Source organism: Acipenser ruthenus, chromosome 2, assembly GCF_902713425.1.
Source record: "Acipenser ruthenus chromosome 2, fAciRut3.2 maternal haplotype, whole genome shotgun sequence".
In the NCBI taxonomy this organism is placed as follows: Eukaryota; Metazoa; Chordata; class Actinopteri; order Acipenseriformes; family Acipenseridae; genus Acipenser; species Acipenser ruthenus.
In genome coordinates, this window is record NC_081190.1 from 94,369,325 (window position 1) to 94,396,673 (window position 27,349).

The 27,349-nt window shown below is 37.8% G+C and overlaps 1 protein-coding gene across 7 annotated transcripts in view; it reads right to left on the bottom strand.

Moving 5' to 3' along the window:
• LOC117408371 (lysyl oxidase homolog 3B-like) overlaps positions 1-27,349 on the bottom strand; it is a 49,138-nt gene that overhangs the window by 16,457 nt on the left and 5,332 nt on the right. For 4 of the 7 annotated variants that reach the window (XM_059004216.1, XM_059004232.1, XM_059004228.1 and 1 more), the window contains 8 exons: positions 25,537-25,867; positions 24,656-24,819; positions 20,408-20,622; positions 9,713-9,769; positions 7,973-8,038; positions 6,697-6,904; positions 6,152-6,332; positions 768-922 (listed from right to left, as the gene is read on the bottom strand). In XM_059004216.1, the coding sequence (XP_058860199.1) occupies positions 768-922; positions 6,152-6,332; positions 6,697-6,904; positions 7,973-8,038; positions 9,713-9,769; positions 20,408-20,622; positions 24,656-24,819; positions 25,537-25,861 (1,371 nt within the window). In that variant the 5' untranslated portion in view covers positions 25,862-25,867. The remainder of the gene's footprint in view (positions 1-767; positions 923-6,151; positions 6,333-6,696; positions 6,905-7,972; positions 8,039-9,712; positions 9,770-20,407; positions 20,623-24,655; positions 24,820-25,536; positions 25,868-27,349) is intronic. The other 3 variants (XM_059004234.1, XM_059004222.1, XM_059004219.1) reach the window with 2 other exon arrangements.

Sequence of the window (27,349 nt, forward strand, 5' to 3'; positions counted from 1 at the left end):
ATGGTATTCAGCTGGTGAATAACTGAATAAAAAATACTGTTTTAACAGTATATTAAAAACAGTATTTTCTATTCTGGAATAAACTAGACTACAGTTACCACCAGTAACCATGATTTTATTAGCAGGCTTGGATTTTAATATATACTCATGTTTTGACCTTCTGTAAAGATGTCTAAGCTCATTTTTATGATGTGAGATTGAGATTTCACAGACCCCTGGTGGTCTTTTCTAAAATATAGCTCAGAAGTCATCTCAGATGGCTGAAAAATGACATTAGTAAGTAAAAATGTTAATAATGAGCTAAGCAGAAACAGCAATCGAAAATTGTGCAAAACACTCTTAATAGGAATAAATATTATTAAACAGTAAGTGACTTAAATGCCCCTTTAACTTGACATGATGTTTGCAATCAATCGGAGTGGTTCTTATTACAATTATTATTTTGTAAAAGCCTGTGTGAAGGTGCTTTTACCTGAGTTCAGGATCAGCGCTTCAGTTCCAGCTGCCTTCCATAGATATACTACTTAAAACATTGCCACAGCCAGTGTCATCTAGTGATCTGTCACTTATTTAAAAAATAAATAAATAAATAAATAAATAAATAAATAAATAAATAACACAGTATTGAGTAACTGTAATAAAACTACTCTGACTGCAAACATCACAAAACAGGGGTTTGAAGCTACTTGCTCTTTAAAATATTCAGAACATACAGAGAGCATATTAAAGCATCCATTTAAAAGAAACTGAATTCAGAGGTTTCTGACCGAGTTTTTGTATCCCATGTAGGGGGTGTTGCACTTGACAGAGGCATCCTCGACGTGCTGACAGTCCTCACTCGTGACGTTTTTGTACGGGCAGTTCCAGATGGATTTTTCTTGGCCGGAGCACTGAACCTCATTCATGTGCACAGGACCCATTCCTTCAAAGGGGAAAACATGGATTTGTTTTTACTGCTTAGCGTTTGTACTCGCGCCATCGTCAACCAGCAAATTACAGTCTTTCATAATGTGCTCCAGAAATACTAGGATACCAATAGTCGGTCACCAAAATGATATTTTAGAAGTAATTCTCCTATAACCCTTTCAGTCTGGATGGGACCTTTTCCTGCCTTATCTTTGTGCTATATGTTAACATATGCTGCCAGAAGTCTCGTAGGAACCTCACGGGACTCCTGGGTCCCAGTCTGAGGTAGGGTATAAATATCTGTAACAAATTAGAAAAAACAGTTTAAAAAAAAGGGCTGCAAGGACTCTAGCCTCCATGTTATTTGATTACTTCAAAAAGAGGGATTCTGCGTTTTCTAATGCTAATATAAACTCCCTCCTTAAGAATATAACAGAAATTAGACACAAATATGAGTCAACACTATCTAAACTTGAGTCCAAACACCACAAGATAACAAGTGAATAAATGAAAAATGTACTTTCTACTAAATGTCTAGAGCTTTGTAACTGAATAACATGGCACTACTTCACAAAATCAACGGTGAAGGAGCGTAAAAAAGGAGGTAAAATGTTCAGACATTCCTTCAAAACAAAATCAACACACTTCTCAGCCCAGTACATAGATGTCCAAACGTGTGGTTTTCAGGTAATACTGGTTCCTTTTTCTATTTGCTTTTAAAGGCAACATCTGAATATTTCAGACAACTTGTACTGGTACTGACCATTTACTGTTTGTTAATTACTCTTCCTGTCACAAAACATCTATCTGTGAGAGATGCCTGGGGCTGACCACAGAAATGTACAATGGCAGACATAGTAACATGAAACTGCGATGCTGCTTCTCTCTGCTTGGGAACCTTTGGGCAGGCCTTGTTCCTCACGATCATACTACTGTATCTTTAAAAACATTTTCCTGGTTCTGTTTTGAAGTCAGGTATCCACAGGCAATCACGAAAGGGTAGGGAATATGCCAATTATGCCACCTTGTTTTTAAATGGTAAAATTCCAGTATACATAAGATGCTTTCAGTGATTCAGTTTTAAACACCAAGTGCACAGACCAAAATTTTCAGCTTCAACCATACTGCTTTGATTTCTTCAGATCTTCAACACAAAGCAAGGTTGGGCCCAGTCAGAACTTCAAAGCCAAATCACTTCTTTGATAAACACTGCTTTTAACTACAGTACCACAAGCAGACACACCCAGGTTTCAAATCACATCAAGTCAGCCACCAGCAGGGAGTTCTTTAGCATCTTTATTTTTGACAAAATGCTTCCATACCAAGTCTGTTTAGCTCTCAAGACTCACACGTTCTAGCTTCACAGGATGAGATGTGCGTTTTTTATGTGTGCCAGCTGCTACTGACAGATCTCTAGCAGCAGAGCTTGTGTATTATTTGAGCACACGGCCCATCTGCAGTAGTAGCACTTATTTCACTGCTAAAACAGCTTAAAACACAAACTGTTCCTAGGTCTTTACCTCTTTTTTCATTCAATTCATCTTCCAGCTTTTATAATGCAATCCTTCCGAAAGTTGATTCCCTCTATATTTCGACAGTATCAATTCCTGCCCTTCCTTGTGCTACTCTTTCCATCATGACACTGTGTCGCAGGCGAGACTCAGCCTGGCACACTGCTTCTAGTGTATTCCACTTTCTGCCTGTCTTCACTTTAATGCCTGCTTGGGATACCTTACTTTCACTCGAGTCCCTATACTGCAATACCTCCCTTGCTCTAGTGACTTTAACCCTTTGCTGTCCTATGTCGGACCATAGGAGATGATAGCTGCTAGCGCTCAAAGAATATCACAGACATTTGCAGAGCTTTTTGAGATGTTATAGTAATAAAATAATGACTTGGATCACATTACTGAGGAGTTTGGTGATAAAACGAGTGATTAGGAGATGATTTATCAGTATGCACGACTATGCAGAGGTATGTGAAAAATACAGCGAACAAGGGGTGGGGCGGGGCTGGAGATGCAGTACTGAGTGTCCTGTTGATATGCAGTGCCTTTTAACACTGGAAGCCCCGCGGCGGTCATTTTGGCAGTTTTGGGGTTTAAAATGTAATTTTCTCCAGTTGTGTAACACATATGGGGCTGTGCGTTCATGTACCTTTCTGTCCGTATGTATTAAATATTCTCACAAAGCATGAAACACGGGAGATCAGAAATAAAGGAGATATATTACATTATACCGAAAAGCCCCGGGAGCAGTCACATTGAGGGCCACACATAAAACAATTGTATTTTCATTATACAGTTCGCAATGTGTTTAGCTGTACTCTGCCTGAGTGAACGACTGACAGTCTATTGTTTTTCAATCAGACCTTTGAAAGGCTGGCACCTGCTTGCCAGCTGCGTTGCTTTGGTCAGTCAATTAGCATTGGGACTAGTGAAAATAAATACCAGAGACTGTGGAGTTTTACAACGCAACACAATATGAAATTGATATTTGGATCAGATGGCACGGAAGTATTCCATGAAAGCTGGCTCCCAATGGTGGCCTGTTCAGGTGTTTTGCAATGTATTGGACCTAGCAGCCATCAACTCCTGGGTACTTTACAAAGAATGCACGGAGAAGAATTTACCAAGGAGAGAATATATTTTACAGTTAGCACAGCAACTTCGCAAGAAGCATTTGGAACAGGGAGAAACTGTCAAGCATGTACCCACAGCTGAAGCTGGCAACCCCGCTGAGAGCCGCAAGAGACGCCAATGCCAGGTTGGCAAGTGCAATAAAAATAAAACTTCGGACAGCTGTGCCCTGTGCAGCAAGGTGGCGTGGAGAAGTGCATTATATGTGTTGATTGTGAATAGCCTTAAATTCAAGGTAAAGGAATACCATTTTGTCGAAAAAAAGAAAAATAAATGTAGACTTTTTTTTATAACTTCTTGTGCTGTGCGCTTCTGTAAAACATTTTCTTCTAAGTTTATTTATCCTTGTTGTTCAGTTGCTTTTGCACATCTGATAATAAACCGATTGCTGTTGAAAAGTTAAAAATGTATTGCTATCATTTCAGTTTTATAAATATTTATGTTGTAAACCGATGTCTGTTCAGATGTTTATTTACTTACATTTTCTTGTTTTGATTTGTAAAATAAATGTTCATATGTATTTATGTGTGTGTGTGTGTGTGTGTGTGTATGTATATATATATATATATATATATATATATATATATATATATATATATATATATATAATATGCTTCGGTTTTTCAGATGTTTATGTAAAGTACTCAAAAAAAACCAAAAACTATTACATCCGACTGTTTTTCCGTTCGTTATACTATTTACAGTGTTTTGAATACAGCCATCAGAAAGATTGCTGCAGGGCTTTTCCGGTCTCCAGTCCTTCTAGTGTTAAACCTGTTTTACTGTGAAAAAAATACTTTTAAACAGCGCGTGTTAAATAAACAGCGTGTGTGAAAATAAATTGGACTTGACGTGCCTGAGAGGCTCTGAATAAATGGGCTGCTAAAGGTTAAACTCCTCTGTGATAGCGCTGAATGGCAGTTGTAACTTATTGGTGCTGCTGTAAACAGCAGTGCTGCTAAGACTTCTTGGCAGACCAAGCCATCTTCGTAGGTAGCTACTGACTTTCCTCTCAAAGCCTTCAACTGTAGAAATTATTACCTCATCGATGAGTAAAGGCCACAAAATTTGTGGGAGGATTCCGTGCTGATATATCCAGGCCTTAAACTTCCCTGGTAACCCAGACTTATCCACAGAGGCTAGCCAACTCTCTTATTGCAGATTGGTGGCTCGAATACTCTCTGTGTCCCTGAGACTACTGTTAAACATCTTCTCCAAGCTCTTCACAGGTTTCTCCATAATTTAAGGGATAACTTCATCTGCTACGGTAAAACAGAAGTTATCTGTGACCTTCCCTTTCTTCAGTACTAAGCTACGCAACTTTGCTGGTTTGAATTTCATACGTGCCCATCCAACGAGCTTCTCCAGGCTGCGAAGAATCCATCTTCCACCTGGCACTGCCTTAGTAGTGACAGTCAGGTCGTCCATAAAAGCTCTTATCGATGGCTGCTGTACACCTGACTGACTGCCGTCCCTGACACTCTGTCGTTTCAAGCCTCTGCCACTCTGATGTAATTGAACTGGTAGTAGAACGCATATGAAAGTCGTTATAATAATCCATAATAAGATTATGCTTCTTTGCTGGAATATGGTGCTTCGGCAGAGTCTTCTCTACCAGTTTGAGGTATAGAGCCATATGCATTAGCATGGTCCAACCAAAGCACCACAAGGTCCCCCTTCCTATCTCGTGCCTCTTTAATGAGCTGAGTTCCAACTCCTGTGTGCTCTAGGCAACCTGGGACTTTGGGAATACCTCCTTTCTGTACAGCCGTGTCAATATATGTATTACTAAGAAGGAATGCAGTTAAACGCTGCGCCAAATTCGAGAAAAATATCCCTTGAACGCTAAGCAGAGAAATTGTTCTAAACTGATCAAGACGCTGACAGTTTTCCTCCTTGGGTATAAACACTCCTTCTGAATACTTCCACTGCTGAACAACAGCCCCTCTTCTCCAAATGGCCTTTAAAATTTTCCAAAGGTGGTAGACTAGCTTCAGGCAGTGCTTGTAGACTTTGTAAGGGATTCCACTTGGTCCTGGAGTGGATCTCGAACTTGCCTTTTTAACAACTGATATCACTTCCTTCAAACTTGGCTCTCTCGTGTCAAAATCAGTGGTTGGCTCTGGCTGGTCAATCAAGGTACTGCACTCCCCAGATCTTGCTCTCTAAGGGGGTCACTATGCGTTTCCTGAAGATATGCATCAAGCACTTCCTTAGTGCACTCTAGATGCCCGCTGCGCTTATCTCAGGAATATAACATAAACTGAATAAAGACTTCCAGTAATGTCTACATTCCTGAAGAAACTGAACTGTTTTAAATGAAAGTATCTTAAACCCAAAGAGGAAATGAATGTGGTTAGAATTGAGTTAAGGAACCAGAGCACATAAGGACACACATTTTTTTTTCTGTGAAATATTTATGCCCTCTGTATAATAAAGTTTATACATTTCCACCATGCCTATGCTTAACAGTTCCAAGTTTGCCTATGATTTTCCATGATGCTTTATTAAACTTTGCTATTACCTTACCATGGTATATCACAGTTAACATTTATAAGTGTCACAGTTTATTGGATGAACGTATATTCACAAAAGGTGCGACTCACCTTGCCCCATGCGCGCTCCGGTCAGAGCCTCTTTGGCACTGCCGAACCCCAGCTCTCTGCACACCACACTGGCAGACAGCAGGTTCCAGCGGTCGTCACACACCGTCCCCCACTCATTGTCCTTCAGGACCTCCACGCGCCCCTCTCCGGTCTTGGCGCCACCCTTTAATCGTACACGGAACTAAAAGGCAGCAACAATAAAACATTAATTTAGAAGTATTATTCACCCAACATGATGAAACTGGGATTTCTTTGCAGAACCACTAAAACCGGGGCCCTTTCCAGGACAGGAAGGAAGAAGGCTGAAGAAAATCCACTAAGTCTAGCTCAATAGGCATCCAAAAAGATTGCTTTTTTTGTTTTTACTAGTATCCCAGTATACCTAGGAACCTTTTACCTGCCTGATTTCTTTAAGGGAAGCAGGATTAAAAGTACCAGAATGCATTGTCATGAGAGTGGAAAAATCTGGAGCAATATGGTCACCCTACATCACGCCCTCTCAGGTTCAAAAATTCCTAATGCTAGTAAAATCCCTAGCTACTTACCGTACTTTTTGTCTTCTTTTTTTGGCCGTTGCCTAGGGAAAACTGTGGCCCTGGCACACAGCTGACCACAGCGGGCATGCCCCCCTCACAGGCCCTGGTGGCATTAGCCTCGTAGAACTGCAAAGGGCACACTGACAAGTGAACCTCGTTACCAGTGCAGGCCACGGAGTGAAGACGGTAGATGTTTTGCTGTCTTTCTGCGAACAACCTGGGTGAAGATAATTTACACTGAGCACCTCATGCCACATCACAAAACCACGATGTAATCTGTCAGCACTGAATGATCAGTGTTGTGTCTGCGTGTGATGCACTGCTGGTACATGAGGCATGGTTACAACGAGGCAAGGTTACAGTTTAAAACCTGCTGCTGTTTAACTTTATTGTGTTTTGCCTGAGGGGGTGGGTCACCTTTATTAAAACCATAGGTCTGCAAGTGAGCAGGTTTATGAGTATTGTAGGCTGTAGAATTAAGTTCTGACTCTGTTTATACAGTATGTCAATTTTTCATTGCATTTGAGCCAGTGAAAGAATTGTCAGCATTTTTACTGCAAGACGAAAACCATGGTAATCTGATAACAGTAGTAACAAACAACAAAGTTAGCAGTTAGCATTCTGTCACCAGCAAACATCCATTTTTAAAACAGGTGTTGAAAAACGAGATTAGTTCATATCTGTGAAATTAATTATTTCCCCTTCTCTAATCGTGGTGTGATTGATTGAGTACAAAATTTGCCATACTGTAGAAGGCACTGAAAATGCTTTAAAAAAAAGCCTACAGTTTACTTACAGTAGAATTGCCTCTTGCTTTAAATACTTATTTCGATAAAAGTTCAAAGTTTGTTTAGTTAAAGGTTATTTGTAGTTTTACTAAGAAGTGATCACCAATGCAAATACATATTTCCCATTGATTAATTTTCTTAAGTTAATATTGGCCAACCTTAGTTTTTTGCTAATGGGGTTAATGTGGTGGCTGATCACTCCAAAAGACACAAGAAGCTCTAATCAGAAGTGAGCACATTTCACATTTGTCTGAATCTACTTTTTTCTGAGGCGATTGACCTGCAAAGCAAGTATAAGAGCTGGCACAATAGAAGAGTGTTAATCTGTGTTTAATTGTTAGTAGAGTTTTGCAGTGAATCTGAAAGAAGTGTGAATCTGTGTTTAATTGCTAGTAGGGTTTTGCAGTGACTGAAAGGAGTGTGAATTTGCTAATATCTAGGCAATTCTGCCTCAGAAACAAAGGGACAAATGTTTACCATTTTTCCCCCTCTATTACCTCACGCCTGACCCAGAGACCTCATTCAATTTAGACTTAGGTTTGGGTTTAGATTTGAATTTCTCTCTGTAAAGCAAAGATAGTGATCATGGGTCCATCCACAGCTGCAGGGACTTATCACAGACATATTGGCAACACTTTATTTCAACCAGTAGATCCAATAAGATTCACATACACATACACTGCATTTACTATATGTATATGTGTGTGTTACAGTTTCTATGACACATTTATTTTCTTAGCTATATTTATATACAGTAGTAAATGGTCTGTATAGACTAAATACCAAAGTACACATTTATATCAGGTGCTGTGTACTAAGAAATGATGATGATTATAAAAAAAAAAACACATTAATTCCTAAATTTAAAATAATTAATCATATGTTACACAGTAGTAATAATAAAACAATCACAAGCTACAGGGGTCCAAATATACACCAGTAATTTAAGACTTTTCCAAGTTAGGGCAATACAGTTTAATGAATCCTAATGAAAGTACACCACTTTGCCCTATTCAGGCTGAATTTGTGTTTCATAATGTGCAGCCGTTGAGCCTGCTATCCCTTCGCTCAGGAGCCCTCAGGGAGCCTGAAGAGCAGTTACTTGAACCCCTGGCAATGTAAACAAATTCAAAACATGTTTTGAAAATCAAGCAGCCAATGAGGCACGACTTCAAGCTGGAGAATGGAATGCAGAGACATGCTATGTTTTATTTGTAAAAATGTCCCATTGTCCAGCAGTGGTCTCCTCTTGAGTTAAAGGGGGAGGTTTACAAATATCAGATTTCTTGGTTATTGTTTGGGAACTGGGATAAGGAGATTGTAGAGATGCTTTATCATTTACAAATCTCATTTACAAATGAGTTAAATGTTAAAAAGCACAGCATTGCTATATTCTTAGAATTGGGCAAAACTATGTTTGAAGGTCTTAGATAAAGTAAAGTTCCCCTTTAACAAGCATACAGGCAAGCGGGTTACAATTTTCTGTATCACAGGCTCAGGCAACTTCACCTTTTTCTGGTGAAGTAACAAATACACAGTGACATGGTTAAGGTTCATGACGGTTACATTGCATCTTGTGAAGGTATTAGGGATGGGACAACAGGGAAAGTTTCAAAAAAATGGGAATTTGGAATCGATGGGAACCTTTTAAAGTTTGGAGGAAATCTAGAAAAATACTGTCCTTTCAAATCTGAACACAGTGATGTTTCAACAGTGCTCTGCAGTCACTCCCTAATTGCTACAACAAATGGATGGCAGTGAATTGGTTGAAACTTCTAAATGTTGTCCAAGACCTAGTTAGAATTCCAATGGATTCACCTGTCACCTTGCAGAATGAATTTTACAAAGAAAACCAAAGCCCTGGAATTAAATCTATTTAATTTTCCATGTACATGTAACTGCATTTGAGCCTGTTATTCCTTCCCTCTGTGGTCCTCATTTTTGGATATGCCAATGTATTTGTATACAATAGAACCTACACCTACCTAGAGCAATAGCGCATACAGTTGACTTTTTTTCTTTCTTAAAAAAAAAATCAGTATTCAGGAGCTTTGAGTTTCCATTGTAAAATTCATGTCCCTTGTCAAACATGCTACAGCGACGCACTTCCCTACTGCTCCAAAGAGACTTGGCTCTGCAAGGTGGAACTCAGCTTCACAGATTCCAAACAACAAGAAATATATTGCAATTATTCTAGTGGGAAGAAAACACATGTGGATTTTCCCTCTCAGAATTACCTGTTGACGGACCCAATAATCTTGGCTTTAGCCTTAGCGGCCCGCTTTTTTATTCGTCTGCAATAGTGAAACAGTAAAACCTGGTCAAGGTGCATAATGTACAGAATTAACAGCATTAGCATCAACAATAAAAGCAGTATCACAACACTGACACCAGGAGTTACTATTTCGATAAAAGACTTCACACAATCTGACCTTTTTTAAAACCTGTGAATCAACCCATATCAGTAATTCCAACTAAAACTGCAAAAAAAGAAAACAGCCATTGCAGGAAGTTGTACAGTACATGGGATGGGATAACACTACAAGAACTGAGTAAAATTCAAGAAGCTTTTTCTTTTGGGTTTTTTTTTTTATGTAAAGCTATAAGACAAAAAGTCCAGTAGACAAATGTTTCAGTTAATTATTGACAGATGAGCTTGTAACTTTTATGCAGATGTTTCTAAGATCAAGTCATGGTTCAGGTTTATCGATCAATGAATGTATAACTAGCCTTAACATCTCCCTCACCCCTTCGAGTTGTAAAAACAAGTAGGCAAGCTGTTAACATTTGAGTATGCGGACAGTAAATTCATCCTTTTAAAAGACAGCTGGTAGCTGATCTTAAGAGTCAAGACAATTGTGGGTAATAACGGTCTTAATGAGTTCTTCATGATGCACCTCCAATTCACAGTGCCCTAATGAAATGCACAGTTTGTGCAAATATAAAAGGTCTAAGGCATATTCTCTTTAGTCCTGGATTCAGCCCAGGAACTCAATGGTCTTCAGGGGGTGGTGGCTAAAGGGAGCTTTTCAGCCATGGTCAAGGGTTTCATGTACAACTAGCCTCTTTATAACATTGACTGAATTTATTTAACATTTCTAATGCCAAGAGAGCCCCTTGACATGCAATCTCTTCTGAAAAGAAGTTCCAGGGGGCAGCAAGCTACACTGAAACAAACATTCATACATTCACCTTCAGTTGTACATCAGCTTAGCCAGTTGGCTACGTAAATCCCTTTTATTGAATAACATGTTGCTGCTCAGTCAGGCAGGATGTAAATCAGTTCTGAAACACATATTCTGTATACATTGTTTTACGAGTTGATGAATAAACCTGCCAGTCATCTGCTCAACAGATAACCAGGGAATTCTCCTGGGGTAATTCAGCAACATTGGAGTAGGTGACATACTGAATCCCCCAGTTCCTATATGAAGCCCTATGTAATGTGAATGTAAACATGTGAACATTTTGTCAGTGATTTCTCGGTTCATGTACATTTTTCACTGCATGGAAACCACTTGCTTATGAAGGTCTCAAGATGTGGTCCTCAACAATACCTCGTTGTTGAAGCTGTCCCACTGGTATGTGCCAAATGGTAAAACAGACATCCCATCTGCTTGGACCTAATCCCTTTTTCATAACATACTGTTTGCAATCTGAACTGTTGATATTAAAAGCAGATGACATGTTTTTTTTTTGTTTGTTTGTTTGTTTTTTTTACTAACATTACAAACCAAAAAAGTAAAATTGAGATATTTTGTGCATTTCAATCCAGTGATTATGTTGATGACAATTACAACCTCTGCTGCTTTAACAGTGCACCTGTACACACAACTGAAAATAAATTTATCACAGACAAAACTTTCTACAACTGTGCAGTTTGGCTTTGGGGTCATGCGATGTGTATGGTAGTTTTGAGCTGCAGTATTATTTATAATTCCTGTTGGTTATTACCTGGATACATAGAGTGTCATACTATATACTGTACAGAAGAAAATGCTATGTGTAAAAGTATTTTGCATTTTAGATCAGTAGAGAATCACATAACTTATTTGGAACAGGCCTTCAATTTAGTTTAAAATTGACTTATAATGATTTAATAGTTCCCCTCTCCTAAATTACAGTTGCCATAAATAGGTTGTTTCCTTAGCATGTTTGGGTGCACACCAAGAGCCTCTATTAAAGTCATCACTCAAACACACATTAAAAAGAACTGTCACAGTCTGCAGCTCTAATTTCTAGTTGTGGAAATGAGTGGGAGAATTTCATTTTACCGGTGGCTGGCCAGTTTTAATTTCACTTCCCAGGTTTTTTTTGATCTGACATAGGAAGAGTAAATGTGGCACATACTACAGACACTGTTTTCCACAAACATCTGAAAATTGTCCTTTTTTTGTCCTGCAAAATGAATAAGCACTGTGAATATGAGGTGGAATGCTTCAGGTATACTTTTTGACATACAGTCGCTGACAAAAGTATTGGCACCCTACAATTAATTTAAGATAATTCAAGAAAACATGTTAAATACAAGCATTAAGTGAACATTAGCCACTTATTAATATGACAAAGACCAAAATACACAATTTCTGGTAGTTTAACAAACAACCTTTATATATATATATAAAAAAAAAACACTTAAGCAATTTAAAATGTTTTGTATTTTGGTCTTGTTAATTTGTGACTAATGTTCACTAAATGCTTCTACTTAAAATGTTTGAATTATCTTGGGGAAACAAATATTCGTTCCTGGGGGAACAAATATTGGGGGTGGTACACATATGTTTTGACACCAGGACACCAAACACAAGGTGAAGACAAGATTCTGCTTGCCACAGATCTTAATGTACTACCAGAAAATATATAATCTTATTGAGAGTGGACTGATACTCATTATTGTATAATGTATTTTGGCTTCCCAAACCTTCTGATACTCAAATGGTGATGTATTTTACTATTCTCCAGCTTATGGTAAATGTCAGGTTAACTGTGAAAAAAAAAGTCTGCTTTTCTGCCTTAGTTTTCAAGCTGGCTGTATAACATAGTCAGACTTTGACCTCTGAATCCCTTCGGTTTCCCTGGAGAGCGCCACGATGTCCTCCTCCAAGTGGAGTTCACATTGGTTTGAAGATGTGTGTGCTGTTCTCCCTCAGACCTTGCACTGTGATTCATCACTCTGACGTTCAGAACCCGCTTACAAAACGGCTGACTGGAGGCCTTCTGCTTTCTCACACACAAGTCGACATGTTGCACACAAGTTATAAAACAGCTCAGCCAATCAGAGAACTGCAGCGCCAATTCCTCTGTTGCCATCAGGAAATAGTGCGAGGAGAAGAATGTTTTTTTAGTGGGGTGGGAGTTATAAAATCGTTTTACCACACTCTTCCTCATAAGGATTATACCTATTGCAGTGGCCCTTTCTTCTATCACAGTACTTCCAAAAACATTTTTATTATTGGAGACGGTGTTAGATTTTTGGCATAGTATACTATTTCATATAAGATTATTTTTTAACCATCCAGAGAAGTCCACTGGGGTTAAAATCAGAAGCTCACAGCAAGCAGTCAGAAGTTTTGTTTTCAAACTAATCTGGAATGAATAAAGCAATTACAGACTGCACAGCATATAGCAGTTTAGTGACCGCATATACTGCAGCAACAGTATGTTTTAAAATAAAAAAAATAAAAATGATCTTTTTTAAAAAAATGTACATGTCTTCAATCCTCCTGTAAACTGCCTAGCTAAAACAAAAAAATTATACAGGAAAAAATATTGTTACCCTTACATTGTAATGATTATAAAAAAAGAAAAACCAAAACAGAGGATATTGTTTGGAAAGGGTCCACAAGACTATTACATTTTTTTAAAGACTTGCTAAGAGGAAACAATCTAACTATTTTCTAACCTCATCCCTTGTTTTTCACATATTGTAACTGGCTTTCCAAAGTGAAAACCAGTGTCAGGAAAGCGCAGAACAGAAGAGAGGCTAGCGTCAGTTTTATTAGTACTCAAAGAAGCCACTGTGATGGCCATATCACTTTAAAATAATGGAACACAAATGCAAAGATATGACTTGAGGGTTAAACCTGCTTAAAAGGCATGTCTTTACTGTCTGCTGATTTAGAATAGATAACATGATCCCAAAAGTAAGTTTAATCATACATTTAGCCTGGCCAATTATAAGTGATAGGAAGCAACAGAGGGTCAATGCATTTGTGTTCTGCCCTACTTTAACAAGTACTGCAATAAACTTATCCAAGGGAGGGAAGGAGCCAGAGGAGTTGAAAATAATCTCTTTCATTTTACTTGGAGAAACTAATCAAGATTCCAAAAAAGAATGATGTAATAGATTGAAGTTAAAGACAATTAAAATGAGACATATCTAAATCATAAAATGCCAGTGTGTCTCACACCTGTATAAGAGGGAATGTCAGAATAATATTACAGGAATACTGAAATAATAGAGCAATAGCAGGAAAAGGGTAGTTCTATCACAATGTCCATCACCTTAGCCTACCAGCAACCAAAGCGCCCCTGTGATGGTGGCATTAACCTGAGGAAATCACTTTTGAAATCTCATTTCAAAAGAAACTATTGAAAGACTGAATCCATCGGGTTGCTGTACTGTACACAGAGTATCATTTTAAATATCCAAATCATCTGATCATCTGTTCAGCAACTCAGACCCTTAACCTCTACTGGTTTTAGCATCAATGGGACTGTTAGCATACATACATCTGGATATCTTTCCAGGAATATTGACTTTGACAACAAGTCCTCAGTCTTCCTCCCCCACTTTCTCCTCCTCACATTAAACAGTCTGTGTTTGACCAGCCAGGGCAGCTTCTGGGGATTAGTGCTTGTAATGTCTATATCCTAAATGTGACATCCTAATAGGCACTCGCAAGACTGGGTAAATAAAGTGGAGAAGCAATGACAGGGCTTTAAACTGAAAGCTAATGTTTTATTATAAAAGCACTGGCCCCATGAAACTAGATGATATATATTTCAGCACATTAAAAGATAAACAGTACAGTATATGCCTCAGTCAAGTGTTGATCATCACTGATACTATTTTTACTCAAGGTCAGAAGGTAACTGAATGAATGCAAATGTTATTTTTTTTTCCAATATATATATATAGTTGGATTGTTACGTGACTTTGTGCCTTAACTAATCCAGTCTGTTTTATTTTTCCTGGTTAAAAAAAAAAAAAAAAAAAAAAAAAAAAACATTTTACAATGTTTAGAGTAGGCCAATGCCAAACTTACATGTCTGAAAGCACTTGGAAAAGCTATAGACACCAAGAACTAAAATGCATAAAAAAACACACATATATAAACCTTTTCTTTCATATGCCTTCAGTTTTTGTACATTGCAGTTTATATACTGTATACATTTTGTTGTGTCAGTGCCTCAGAGTTTCATGCATTTAAATGAGGATTTTTTTCCACTTATCTACACACCATACTCCACATTGTTAAGGGGAAAAAAGTTTTTATTGAGAAAAAAATTATATATTAAAAATTCAAAACTGAAAGGTCATAATTGGATAAGTCTCCACCCCCCCTGAGTTAATACTTGGTGGAAGCACCTTTGGCAGCAATTACAGCTGTGAGTCTGTTGGGGTAGGTCTCTCTCAACTTTCCACACCTAGATATGGCAATATTTTACCATTCTTCTTTACAAAACTGTTCAAGCTCTGTCAAGTTCCTTGGGGAGCATTGATGGACAGCAATCTTCAAGTCATGCCACACATTTTTGATTGGATTTAGGTTGGGGCGCTGACTGGGCCACTCAAGGACATTTACCTTTTTGTTCCTTAGCCACTCCAGTGTAGCTTTGGCTGTGTGCTTTGGGTCGTTGTCATGCTGAAAGGTGAACTTCCATCCCAGTTTCAGCTTTCTTGCAGAGGGCAGCAGGTTTTCCTCAAGGACTTCTCTGTACTTTGCTCCATTCATTTTCCCTTCTATCCTGACAAGTGCCCCAGTCCCTGCCGATGAGAAACATCCCCATAACATGATGCTGCCACCACCATGCTACACAGTAGGGATGGTGTTCTTTGGGATATGCGCTGTGTTGGGTTTGTGCCAAACATAACGCTTTGCATTTAGGCCATAAAGTTCTATTTTAGTTTCGTCAAATCACAAAACTTTTTGCCACATGGCTACAGAATCTCCTGAGTGTTTTTTTGCATACTTCAAACGGGATTCAAGGTGGGCTTTCTTGAGTAATGGCTTCCTTCTTGCCACCCTACCATACAGGCCAGATTTGTGGAGTGCTTGGGATATTGTTGTCACATGCATACTTTGACCAGTCTTGGCCATAAAAGCCTGTAGCTCTTGCAAATTTGCCATTGGCCTCTTGGTAGCCTCTCTGATCAGTCTCTTTCTTGCTCGGTCATCCAGTTTGGAGGGACGGCCAGATCTAGGCAGGGTCTTGGTGGTGCCATACACCTTTCATTTCTTAATAATCATCTTGACCGTGCTCCAAGGGATATTCAAGGCCTTTGATATTTTTTTATACCCATCCCCTGATCTGTGCCTTTCAACAACTTTGTCCTGGAGTTGAAAGTGTCTTGGTGCTCATGGTTGATTCTTTGCTTTGAAATGCACTACCCAGCAGAGGGAACCTATAGGAACTGCTGAATTTATCCTGAAATCATGTGAATCACTACAATTTAACACAGGTGGAGGCCACTTAATTTGGTGTGTGATTTTGAAGGCGATTGGTTACACCTGAGCTAATTTAGGATTGCTATTACAAGGGGGGTGGACACTTATCCAACCAAGTTATTTCAGTTTTTATTTTTATATATTTTAATGCATTTTAATTTCTGGCTATAAGGCAACAAAAGGTGAAAATTTTGAAAGGGGGTGTAGACTTTCTATAGGCACTGTATATATAGTTGTAGTCAAAAGTTTACATACCCCAATGGAAATTTATAATTTCTAGGAATTTCTCAAAAACAAATTATAGGAAAAATCTTCTGTATCAAAAGTTTTGCTTTTGTGGATGAGGAAAAATTTTTTCAAGAAATAGATATCTACAATTATTTATTTCAGCAATGTTTTTTGCAAAACTCTAATTGAAAAATGCTAATTGAAAAGTATTCATACCCTGACAAGGAAAATGAAATTAATAGCTAATTGAGGTACCTTTAGCAATAATAACCTATTTTAAATGATTAGGATATTTGTCAATGAACTGGAACAATTCTTCATCACAGAATTGTTCCAGTTCATTCAAATTACAAGAACTTCTCTTGTGCACAGCCTTCTTCAACTCATACCAAAGATTCTCAATCAGATTTAAATCAGGACTTTGACTAGGCCATTCCAGAACCTTGATTTTATTCTTTTTTAACCATTCTGAAGTAGATTTTGATGTGTGTTTTGGATCGTTGTCATGTTGGAATGTCCAGTTGCGCTTTAAACCAAGTTTTGTAGCGGAGGGTTTCAGATGATTGGCTAATATCTTTTGGTATGCTATGGAACCATTTTTACCATGTATTGGAACTAAATTTCCTGTGCCATTAGAGGAAAAACAGCCCCATATAAGGATATTACCACCTCCTTGCTTGACAGACAGAAGTTAATGTGCTCTTTTCTTTGCACGCCTCACCAGGCTTTCTCCATACGTAATGACTATCAGCATGACCAAATAGCTCCACAAAACCTTTGACCAGAACTCATATCCATCATTCAAATGCCATTTTGCAAACTTTAAGCGATTGTCCTTGTGATGTTTTCCTAAGAGTGTATTTTTCCTTGGCCTGCGACCATTGAGACCTTCACCATGCAATACTCAACCTATGGTTGAAATGGAAACCCCAGTCCCACTTCCAGCCAGTTCACTTTGAATATCTTTGGCAGTCAATCTCAGATTGTTATTAACCTTCCTCACAATTCTTCTACTTGTTCTTGGTGAAAGAACCTTCTTTCTTCCAGAATGAGGGAGCATTGTGACAGTACCAGTCTTGTGCTTCTTGTGCTTCTTGATAATAGAAACAATAGTTGAAATTGGGATACTCAAATGCTTGGAAATCTTCTTATATCCTTCTCCAGCTTTATGACAATAAATAATTTTCTGCCTAAGGAATCAGATAGCTCTTTACTTTTTCCCATATTGACTTATTGGTAATGACAGCAATCATCCTATGCCTAACCCTTTTATACTCTAAGAATGTTCACCTGCAATCCAGCATTTTCTAGATTCTTTCTAGAATTAGGTTCTACATTATCATATTGAAATTTCTAGCACCTAGTAGACAATCCTATCATAGCATCAAAGGGTATGAATACTTTTGAATTAGCATTTTTGGAGTTTTGCAAAAATAAATAATTGTAGACAACTATTTTTTTGTAACTTTTTTCCACATCTACAAAAGCAAAAGTTTTGCTACAAAAGATTTTTCCTAAAAAATGTTGTTTTCAAGAAATTTCTAGAAATTATAAATTTTCATTAGTGTATGTAAACTTTTGACTACAACTGTATACACACATATATAAATATATTAGGCGTGGGAACTGTGTTCTAAACTAAACATCAACATGACCACAGATGCTTAAGAAATACCAGAACCCTCACTGTGGATGGAAAGTATTGCTCATGTATTTGTCATAATTAGTAGTTTACTTGCTTGAGATTGTAGGCTACTAAAGGAAAGCAAAACTGGAGCATTGGGCCCAGCATTAACTGTTTGTTTATGTTTTGTGATGTCATTTAGTGAATATAGGCAGTGTTAACACTTTGGTGGAACATTGATATAATATCAGAAATCCTAAATAAGAAATCCTAATCATTGTTTGATTTTACGTACTTAAGAAAGGTTAATTGGTGTGCAATGGCCTTAACGATGACGAAGTGAACCCCACCTTGTATTTATATGAATGAGTGTATACTCCATTTGTTGACATTACTTTTACATAGAGTTATCAAAAGCTGTGTACAAGTACTATAAACTCAGTATATAGTTGAACCAAGGATAATAAAGACTTTTCCAAATAAAGATACATTACCATATATTTAAACTAGGTGCAGTACATTGAATTAAGCTCATTATGGATATTCCTTACTAAAATCAGCTAGATCAGGTTTTTTTGTTTTTCAACATAACCAGAAGAGATTGTTATGTGCCACAGAATGAGACAAATTGCTGGTACAATGTGGTTAAATGCTTTAACAAGACTTCAAGAGTACAGCTATGGAACTCTGACCATGCAGAGTTCCAAAGATCCATTATGCGCTAGAACAGTAACACATTTGGTCTAGTCTGGTATTTATCTGTGGGAAAATTATAAATAATATTTAGCCACATAGCAATCTCTGTGTAATGCACAACACTGTTTTTCTTGTGCATACTCAGTGTGTGTACAGTATATACAACATAATGTGCAGTAAACAATAACACATCACTATGCAATTAATCCAAACTGCATTAAACGAATGTTTATAGTGGTACATCGATACTACATATTTAAGACCGTTGTTACTTTAAGTACATGCTGAAAGCATCGGCTCTACCATCAGTAATACCATCAGTTTTGCTTGAGTTTTACAGAGTCTGAAGATGTCAGTTATCATCTCTAAATGTTCAGCTTATTAGCTAAAATATTTAACAGCTACTGTAAGTTGAAGGCAAATCTGGGGTTGTGTTCTGTCATCTTTTATTTAAGAAGAAGAAGAAGAAGAAGAAGAAGAAGAAGAAGAAGAAGAAGAAGAAGAAGAAGAAGAAGAAGAAGAATTATTAGGTCCGTTTTTTTCCTTTGCTGAATAACTACTGGAAGCTTTCAAAGAGATCCAGAGGAGAAACACAACATGTTCTGTAAAAGCTATTCATAGGAGAGCCGCATTAACAGTTTCCCTTTCCCTTATGGCTCAGATCCAGCACAGAAAGCAAATTCATATGGAAAAAATATAAATGCAAAAGAAAAGAAGAATTACCTTCAGCTCCATCCCAACACCCAGAGCCTTAAAAATCTGACTCCATATGGAAAGTGATGCGCAGTATAGTTCATGCTTCAGTTTTACAGCCTATTGCATAAGTGAACTCAGTTGCTTGCATAACGGACGTTATGAAAACACTTTTTTGGGGGAAAAAAAAATATATACACATAAAAATAAATAGAGATTCAAGAACAGCAATAGTAACTGCTGTATATAGCTCCCAATCAGTGGTAAATGCGTCAAACAACCTTGATCTGACCATAAAAAATGATTTATTCTAAAGATGATTATATCTTTGATACATTACTGTGTGGAACAGATTGCCGGAAGTCTTGAGGACAGAAGTAGTATTGTATGTTGATTCACAGGTTTTGAAAAGGCATCCTTAAGGTCTGCTCGTTTTCTTCATCAAGGGCCTGAAGTATTTTTTACCTAATGGGTGAATTATCATCACACTTTAAATTGAACTGTAAACGGCTGTGCATTTGTGCTTCAAAAATGAACCCTGCAGCATGCAATTAGAATGAAACCCTCAGGTTGTCTTACTTGTAGAAGTTCTTAATTAGAATGAAACCCTCAGGTTGTCTTACTTGTAGAAGTTCTTAATTAGAATGAAACCCTCAGGTTGTCTTACTTGTAGAAGTTCTTAATTAGAATGAAACCCTCAGGTTGTCTTACTTGTAGAAGTTCTTAATTAGAATGAAACCCTCAGGTTGTCTTACTTGTAGAAGTTCTTAATTAGAATGAAACCCTCTGGTTGTCTTACTTGTAGAAGTTCTTAATTAGAATGAAACCCTCAGGTTGTCTTACTTGTAGAAGTTATTAATTAGAATGAAACCCTCAGGTTGTCTTACTTGTAGAAGTTCTTAATTAGAATGAAACCCTCTGGTTGTCTTACTTGTAGAAGTTCTTAATTAGAATGAAACCCTCAGGTTGTCTTACTTGTAGAAGTTATTAATTAGAATGAAACCCTCTGGTTGTCTTACTTGTAGAAGTTCTTGTTGGCCTTTCGCTCCTGTGGGAATCCGAACATGCCACAGATGACATGTGAGTTTTTGGGAGTCCAGCCATCATCGCAGATCTGAGCCCAGCTGTCCTTGTACTTGACCTCCACAATGCCTTCAGTGATGGGCATCCTCTTCTTAGCGCTGGAAACCACAGGCCTGAGCCTCATCTCCTCCACTCGGTTTTCTTCCACCTGCTAGAATACAGAGAGACAGGATTGAATCGATGAGAACTGTACAGTATAGACTACATAAGGTGGTGTTGAAAGAAGGTTATTCCTGAGAAAGATCAATGGAAGTAGACTTTAGAAAGCAACTGAATGGAATGAGGATGCTAGAATCAAAGTGGATTACCTTTCTTATTTTTCTATATAATGGTGAGTCAGATTGCAATGCAAAGCCTTAATTATAACACATCAAAAAGATAAAATGCATAACCTTTTAAGCATTTTTAAATGTCATGTATCCTTCAGACAGATTCAGTGTGTAATGGCTTTTATCTGATATAGCTAAAAATAAAAGATCCTCAAATCAGGTGCTACATTCTTCAAAGCTGCCATAAACCAGGACCAGAGGACACACTGGCGACAGACTTAAGGCAGCGGTTAGTAGGGACTTTTTTTACACAGAGACTAGTGAGGGTGTGGAATGGGTTGCAAAGTCACATTGTTGATGCAAAATTATTGAGATCGTTTTGGAACCACATTTTTATTGGAACCAACAAAAGATTCACATTTGAAATTGGCTTGCTCTGCATGATTATTTTAATGCGCATTGCATGGTATCATTTGTATGTGTACTTTGGTGAACATGTTCACTGTTGTCTTTGAATATTTTTTTTAAACATCCATGCATGACAAAGATTAATACATCTGAATGACAGCCAATATAAAACACCTCTAGCTAAACCTAAATGTGGCTCCAATTTGCTAAACCAATCTTTTTATGTCTGTGATCCTGACTGCCAAGTCTATGACTTCAACAAAAAGGAATATCTTTTTTCATTCATATTTTCTTTCTTAAACCTATACAAATGGGTTTCACAAACTACCACAAAGATGTGACAAAACCATGCTTATTAGAGTACTACTGAATTACATTTCACTAAATGTCAGCCTTGAGACTCTAACCAGTCAACATCCAGACAGATTTTCCATTAACTGCAACTGATTTCTGTTTGGCTGAATATGAATGGTTTGTTAATTAAAAAAAAAAGAAAACTCTTTCTCTCTCTCCCTAGGTTCGTGACCCTGTACACTGCAATCGAGCGTCTTAACCACAATGCAGAAGAGCCAGGCTCTTCTGCATTTGTGGTTGTAAAGCTTTTAACCTCATCTCATCACACCGACAGGGGACAGGACAGACTCTGTAACGGCAGTGTATCACACAACACTGCCCGTTACACTCTTCCCCCTAACCTCGGCCATCGGCTTCAGACAATCTAGAGATCCGAGTCACGGCACCAATGTAACAGGATGGATCTGCTAAGAATATAGAAGAAATGCACCAGCTAGAATGTCTACTGTACAACCTACTGAATGTGAACCTCCAAAGTGATTATTGAAAATACACACATAGAGAATCATAAAGAAAAAGAGACTTTGTGTAGTATGGGTCAAATTTGGGAACATTCTTATTTCAAGTGTTTATTTTAAAATTGTAATCATACATTTAAATACATGTTTGCTGTCAATGACAAATGCCTCTTCAAAACAAAACATTCCATGATGATTTCATGATTTTATGATTTGAGTACTAAAACTTAAAAAACTGAACACATGACCCAGCAGGAATCTGGCTATAACCTGTAAAGGTTGAAGGGGGTTATGACCAGAAGTTTTTGTTCAGGGTGGAAAGGTGGGGTTAAAAGAGATTTTTAAATGTATGTCTCTCCTAAATAATACTCAGATTATCTAGCTGAATTTCATAAACCAGCACAAACAAACACACAGTTTTTTCACATTTTGTAAATGGAAGCTGTCAAGGGTCATGCACGGTCAGTTTTAACATCTTGAGAATAGGACAGAAGGGCCAACATTTTTTTTAGATTGCATCATTTGTTTAAAACAACATTTCATCTGTGGTTGTCTACTTGGTACAGACTGGATGTTAGCAACAGGAGACGGGAAACAGCAGTTGCTTTATTCATTTTCTAGGTAAAAATGCCTAATGAGTCTAACATATTCTGCAGTTAGACACACTGGGTGAAATCCACAGCCACTTAGCACCATGTTTCTCAAATGGAGACAAACACCCATTGAAGCTACACAACTGTGGTATTTAATGCAAGGGCTCTTAGGTATTATTTAGTTGGTTATTCCTAGTTTCATAACATTGAAGTGTATTTCTGTCTTTTCAGAAAAAAAAACATGTTGCTAATGACACTTGAGTAAAAAGGCTTTGTGAATTTCCCCTAATGTTATTATCACATACTCTACTATATAAAAAAAAATTGTACAGCACATCACATTACTGATCTTCATTTAGACCCAAACACACATAAAAGCTTTTGCAGAAAAAAAAATGAGTGGGAATACATTAATCACACTATATGTGCACTATGTTAATTCTTGCATGTCTTGTGAACTCACACCAGCTAGCGGATAGTACATTACCAGTTGCATCTGACTTGAGATAGGCTGTATCAAACTATGCTACCTAATTCTCTACATGCATTTGTGTATGGATGTGCACGTGCAATACTATTCATACACATGGTCCACTTCAGTATAGCTGTTGAAAAGTATGGGCCAGATATTCAAGATTTGTAATAAACACCTTTATATCTTGGCCTGTGTCTATGTATAGCACATCTCTAAATATTTCAGGGGTGCCCCTAACCCTAATATTCTACAGCATGGAATGATCGACTTACTGAGCATCTTTACATTACTTCATGGAAGAATCTAAAGAGCACTGGCTTTGCAACAGTTACATGTTGTCAGTGTTGCATTAAATGTGTTCATTGCCACAGTATTAGCACTTGTCCCCATGCATAAAAGTTACATTAAAATCACACAAATACTAAACGTCATATCCTGTCCAAGGTACCACTGGCAAAATAACTTTTCTGTGTCAGTGGGTAATTTGATGACAAAACAAAAGGATAAGAAGAAAAATAAATCATTGTTCGTACTAATGCCAACGTGGGTTTCACTCCCACCCTGCCACCACTGTATGTGGCTGCAATGGATTAAGTAAAGTGCTTATCATTTGTTAATACTGCACTAATTTAGTTGTTCACAATGGTGTGGACTTGTGGCTTTGACATTTTTACATGCTGAATTTCCTGTACAATGTCTTGTGCTTCATGTAGTAAGTTTATGCAGACTGTATCTCAAAAACCCAACTATGTTTCTATTTGACATGCCTATATCAATTATTTTATTTGTTTTGCAAAAACGGATGATATTTTTATTATTTAAGAGAAAATAAAAGGTGTTCTATAAAGCAAAAGGAATGTTTTCCTCCTTAATGTAAAACTTACATATGTTTAGCAGGTGGTCCATTGGCAGTTTTTGATTGTAATCCAATATTTCTCTTGTGCAGTCTTTCACATCATTATGGTAAGAAACTTCACTCATTATTAATAAAATAGTATTTTATTAATAGATATTTGGCAAAAATCAAGAATGTTTTAATTATTCATCAGAAGTTTGCAATTGTGTTGCCAACCGAAACCAGACGGTGCACGTGCACAGCACAAAGGACTTTATTTTATAGGTCTCTTCCTAAAATTTTACATGCAATACAAAACTTTGGTAACCCGGTCATTCACCTAGCAAAAGCACTGGAGTGCCAGGTGAGTTACTCCGTTGTGGGTAAAATGCTGCTCGCACCAAGTTGCCAATCTTGGCTGGGGACCCACAAGGAGTACTTCACTGGCCTTTGCAGTCCTGCAGGGTTGGGTAAAACATTCTCTGTATTAGGAACACTTTCTGACTGTGCTTCAGTGAACCCTAATTGTTAGGCCTGCAACAAGTCCAAGTGAAGACTCACAGACTGGACCTAGCCTCCAGGGTTCAGTAGCTTGGTAACATCCATTGCTTAGGTTCAGAGAGTGAAAAGGTGATTGGCTGGTCAACAGGTGTAACACCTTCAATCTGACAGATTATTAATGCTTCTGTTAATCAATCAGACCATTTTCTGTCCTTCAATCAATGTGTTCCTGGCTGGTTTAAATCCAAACTGTCATGGATGGAAACACAACTGTGTGAACCAGAAGCTTACCTCAATAACATTGGACTCCACGAATCCTGGAAGCCTCTCGTCCTTGCAGACAACCCCGGCGTCTTCGTCATGAGTACAGTCGCTGTTCCCCCAGCCTTGAGATTTACAGTCTGTGATGCTCTTCTCACTGCCCCTGCACTGAACATTATCCAGCCAGATCTTCCCTGGGGAACAACAAGCAACATCATCTGCATCACACACCAGGGCCATGACATACATTTGAAACAGTTTGACTATATTTAGGTGATGAAACACATGCATGCAGTATTTTGTTAAAATAAGGTGTAGAGCCACATACAGTATTTAGGTAAGCCTTCATCTTTCAATCCCATGTTTAAAATATTAGCTCTATATGATCATCTACTTAAAAAAAAATGCACAATATTGAAACACAATTTTAAAAAAAAAAGTAGATTCTCTGAACTAAAACTGATCTGGAATATGTCCATCATAACATTCTACCGCTGCAATTAAACACGTGAAAGCTGGTGGCAGCTGAAACTAACTTTTCAGGCTTGTTCTCTGAAAAGTAGAATACAGTGTAGTGAGTTTAACTGTGGAAGACCATAGTATAATATGTGAGGGAATTTTTGTTGAGAATATCTCAGTTAAAAAAGTACAGGAATCAAAAAGGCAAATTAGAACAAAACTTTAAAGGGCAAAACAGGATATCGTTTTAAGAACAAATACAAATACAAAGCAGATTTATACATGTGAAACTTGTAAAAGAGATACTTACTCTCTAAACCAGGTTATGAGGATACCCATTCAAGGGAATTATATTTTAACGTAAAACTACAAAACAATTCCAGAATACTGCAACTTTAGGACTAAATGCAATGTTCACGACCACTAGTTTCTAGTGCTGTTCCCTCTCTCACCTGTTCCTTTGCCATACTTGGCACTGTGTGTCCAGCCCGTGGCGGAGATGAAGCCCAGATGCCTGCACAGCACGTGTGCATTCTCTGTTGAGAAGTCGTCGTCGCAAAAGGTGCCCCACTCCTCGTTGTAGAAGACCTCGATGCGCCCCTCATTGTGCTTTCGGGGGTACCCAGCCAGTCGGAACTTGAGCTTGTTCTTCTGCTGAGGGGATGGAGAGGTCGTCTGCTGGGATAAGCTCTGGGGCAGCCAGAGGCTGAGGAGCACCACCAGTACCCCCCACTGGCTGCATAGCAACCCGGTCTTCATTGCTGACTTACAGCCCATCTTCAACTGGAACACAATCATGTGGCACGTTCAGTGTTTTAGGTCTAAATTAGGATGAGTTATAATTTCATCCACCTTCAGCTAGTTTCACATACTCCAATTAGCATTAGTCTTGGATTACCTAATGTTACCTTGAGCAGGTTAGTCCAGTGCCATTTGGGGTCTATGAAACCAGCCAATAAAGTATTAAGTATACTTAAGGATACATTTCCCCTAGTATTTACTGAAATGCATTAGGTTGCTTTCTGCAACCCCCTTAATTTCTAGATACAATTACAGGGAAAACTACAGGGAATAACTTGAGGTGTTCAATGCAACTGGTCACCAATTTTCATAACTTATACTCTATTGTAAATTTAGAGGAGAGATGCAGAGCAGGCTTTGTAAATTATACAACTGTTTAACAATCATACAGTAATAAGTTTTTGTTTTTTTTAACAATAAAATATTTACTTAGTTTTGCTTTTCAATGATTTTTTGTTTGCTGGACAAAAATAAATTACTTTAAAAGAAAAACATATTGGCTTTTGTATTCAAATTAGTTCAGGAATGAAAAGTAGAAAATGGCAGTCACTCATGCTTGGAATGTTACAGTTGCACTTTCCACTAAAAAGTTTACTGTAGTGCAATTGTCACCCAGTTTACTTTTTGTATGGTGAGATCATTGCTTGAAACTAATCTACCTATTTTCCAAAGTATTCTGGCAATGTTAAAAGTTCCCCAAGTCTGTGTTTTTATAACAACATTATATTGTATTTCTTAAAATGTCTAGAGTGAAGTATCAAAGTTCTGCCCAGTCAGAGGGGACTTGTGGTTAAGCCTGCAATGAATGTCTTCAAGTGACCTTCAGCTCACACAGATGATCTTCTCAGGAGAGGTTTCTGCTTGACTTATTGTATTTCAAGCTGCCCTAGCCACAGATATGTGTTTTATAACAACTGTAAAATGTCTGAAATAATCTCAAATTTCTATTGTTGATTTGACTTGGACTCTGATTTCCTTGCAAACAATTTTAGTCAAGAAATGCCAGTTACCGATTTGCCTGCATCTGACTTATCCGAACAGCCTGTAGCCCCTTCATTAACACTGGTAAAGGTAGGAAACAACAGAGAGGCTGCAAACTGACAGACTGAGCTCAGGGTTCTATCTAAAAAGACAGTTGCGAAGAAGCCATAAACAGGGTTCAAACTTAATCCGTGTTGAAGCCTAGACTGTTGACGATGAAAGTGAAGAACCGTCAGGTGAAATAATCACTGAATTAATTGATTTAATATAAAAAAATGTACATATTTTATTGTTACTTATTTAAAAATATATACTTGTGGTATAAACAGAATACTGAATGATCGTTCCTGGTATATATACAAAGAGCCAGGCTTCTCAGCAGCAGTGGTTATAGAAGCTTTTAAGCTCATCTTAGCAACAATTGGTAGAATTCCTAATGGCAGTGCATCACACCACACTGTTACAAATACAAATACAGATACT